The sequence below is a fragment of the Arachis duranensis genome, chromosome 4, assembly GCF_000817695.3.
Source record: "Arachis duranensis cultivar V14167 chromosome 4, aradu.V14167.gnm2.J7QH, whole genome shotgun sequence".
Taxonomy (NCBI): Eukaryota; Viridiplantae; Streptophyta; class Magnoliopsida; order Fabales; family Fabaceae; genus Arachis; species Arachis duranensis.
In genome coordinates this window covers 119,145,647-119,148,231 of record NC_029775.3, presented here as the reverse complement: position 1 = coordinate 119,148,231, position 2,585 = coordinate 119,145,647, and the positions used below count along the sequence as shown (strand labels likewise).

At 34.4% G+C, this 2,585-nt stretch overlaps 1 protein-coding gene across 1 annotated transcript; it reads left to right on the top strand.

The window, feature by feature from the left end:
* The first annotated feature begins 706 nt into the window (after positions 1–706).
* On the top strand, positions 707–2,295 carry LOC107486201 (F-box protein CPR1-like). Its single transcript, XM_052260266.1, has 2 exons — positions 707–1,823; positions 2,058–2,295. Exons 1-2 carry the CDS (start codon positions 707–709, stop codon positions 2,108–2,110), a joined length of 1,170 nt encoding a protein of 389 aa, XP_052116226.1. The 3' UTR covers positions 2,111–2,295.
* The last annotated feature ends 290 nt before the right edge of the window (positions 2,296–2,585 follow it).

Here is a 2,585-nt window from a genome sequence, read left to right as displayed (position 1 = left end):
TGATTTTCCTCCTCATTTATATTTTTATATTCTCTCAAAGCTTTTTACGCTTGTTATTATTTTGAATTAGGGAAAAAATTCCACTAATAACACACCTTTCTAGGAATCTTTTTATTAAATTCATTTCTAAAATTTTATTTTATTTTTTTATTATTTATGATGAATTATGAGCTTAATTTATTCAATCTAAAACTTCTTTTTCTTTGTTTACTTTGCAATAACAAGATTTTCTTTAGTCATGTATAATTGTACAAAGAATATCGTAATTTTGTAAAATTATGAATATAGTTTAAAAATTTTTCAAAAAATTGAAATGATAGAAACTGCATTTTCAACTTGTCGTTTTTTATAATTTAATTTATAAAGTACTTTCTTTTCTCTAACTAAATAAAATTAAATATTTTTAGTATTTAAAATTTTGTGTTTATAAGTTTATTCATGAAATAACTTTTTTTTATATTTGTTTGTTTTAAAAAAGAAAAAACAAATGACTATTTTCTTTTTTTTTTTCCTCCAAAAACGAAAGTCCAAAACTGACCCTTCCCGTCCAAAGTCATTTGTTTTCAAGGAAATTTTTCGAAGTCCCAGGGTTTCGTGAATTGCTATATGAATTGCGAAAATCACAACATTCCAAGCACGGATAATAAGATTATATGAAAAAGAAGTGGCAGAACACACACTGAACAAACCAAAAGAGCAATCGAGCATGGAGAAGAAGAGCATTCACGACATTCTCCCTGTTGAGTTGATTCACAGAATCTTACTGAGAGTTCCGGCCAAACATCTAGCTCGCCTCAGGTGCGTTTCGAAGCTCTGGTACTCTCTCATTTCCGATCCACACTTTGCTGAAATGCATTTTCACCACTCTCCCGCTTCCACATACGTCTTCATAGAAAATGACACTATGGCTTACTTCGTTGACTTAGACGCACTATTTCGTGACAACAATGATGCATTACAAGTAAGAAAGGTGTCTCTCCCTTTCAAGATGAAATCACCACCTCGTTTTGAGGTCCTGGGATCCTGCAGAGGCTTTGTTCTCTTACATCAACACGGAAGATTTCTTGTGGTATGGAACCCGCTGACTGGATCCAGCAAATTGATATCCTACTCTCATATTGCTTCTCGTTTTAAGCCCAGGGGCTGGAGTTCCTTCGACTTCGATGTGTATGGATTTTGTTATGATGCCTCACATGATGATTACCTAGTTTTTTTAGGTTGGCAGAATGAGCATGGTCGAGATCACTTTCATTGCTTTTCCTTGAGAACCAATTCATGGATTGATTTTGGTGATGCACTCCTCAAACCATTGGGGTTTGATAATTGGCAGTCTTGTGGGCTGTTCTTGAATGGCGCTTTTCATTGGGTGCCTTCCCGTCCTAAAGATTACAGGGATGCTATTCTTATCTTTGATCTCAAAGAAAGGACTTTCTCAACGATATCTGCACCGGAACAACTGAGAACGAGCTATTATTCAAGTCTCACCCTACTAGGAGGCTGCCTAGCCTTATATTATTACAATGATGATAGCTATAAAACTGATATATGGGTGATGAAAGAATATAAAGTGCACTCATCTTGGACTCTCTATCAGATTCCTTTTCGCTTTCAGCCTCTGTACTTACCCAGTGCTATGGATCTTATTGGAAAAGGTTATGACTATGAATGGGAGTTATACATATATAATTTCAGAGAAGAGAGGCTCCAACGTCGTTTTGAACATCATTGTTTTTTTATTGACTACGCTGCAGCTGATGCTGTATATACAGAGAGTCTCTTGCCACTCCCTAGTGACCTTAAGGATAAGGATAAGGAGGAAAACGGTATGTCGCTATTCTCCTATGTTTAATGAAAAAGTTTTGTGTAATATGCATTATGTATTAAGTTCCAATCAAATGTAACTTTTGTCTATGGATGGTGAAATTTGAATTTATCAATGTTTAGGGAATCATGAATCACTGTCTTGCTTCCTATAGACCGATCTTCTGGTGAAGTTTCCAAGTTTAGATCGGTTCATGTCTAAAGCTTTGACTCTTATCAGTTAAGCTTTTTTGCAGGCCATCAAGTTCTTCAGGAATGTTATGAACTGCTTGATGTTGCTGATGGCTAGCATCACGAAGGATTCAAACGAAGAAAGAATACAAGTGAACAGCTTGACATGTGGAGAAGAACATTTAAAAAGTGCAGATGAACTTTAAAATCCGATATATCTTTTTGATCAAATTTAAGAGTACTATTTCTTAGTTATGCAGAACTTTAGATGTTTTGTTTTGTTGATTGCATACTATTTGTTTTAATCTTACCTTTTAGCATTGTTATTTTTAGAAGGTCACTAGCGAGTGATGGTAATTGATAAACCCAGGAAAAAAAAGGAATTTACAGTAGATGAGAATTGTTATATTTTGAGTATATAAATTAACACACAGATCAAAATGTTCCACCACATCCAGTAACTCTAATATAGTAATAATCTTTATATTCAGTGCTACTCATAAAGCCGCTACATGTTCACCATTGTCAATCCATACTTTTTATAATGGTCTTTGCATCAACTTGTTTGTTTTTGTTGCTGCCTCTTGCTCCCA

Coding starts and splice junctions, on each gene's coding strand:
- LOC107486201 (XM_052260266.1), top strand. CDS start 707: ATGGAGAAGAAGAGCATTCACGACATTCTCCCTGTTGAGTTGATTCAC. Junction 1,824..2,057: donor TAAGGATAAGGAGGAAAACG/GTATGTCGCTAT, acceptor GCTTTTTTGCAG/GCCATCAAGTTCTTCAGGAA.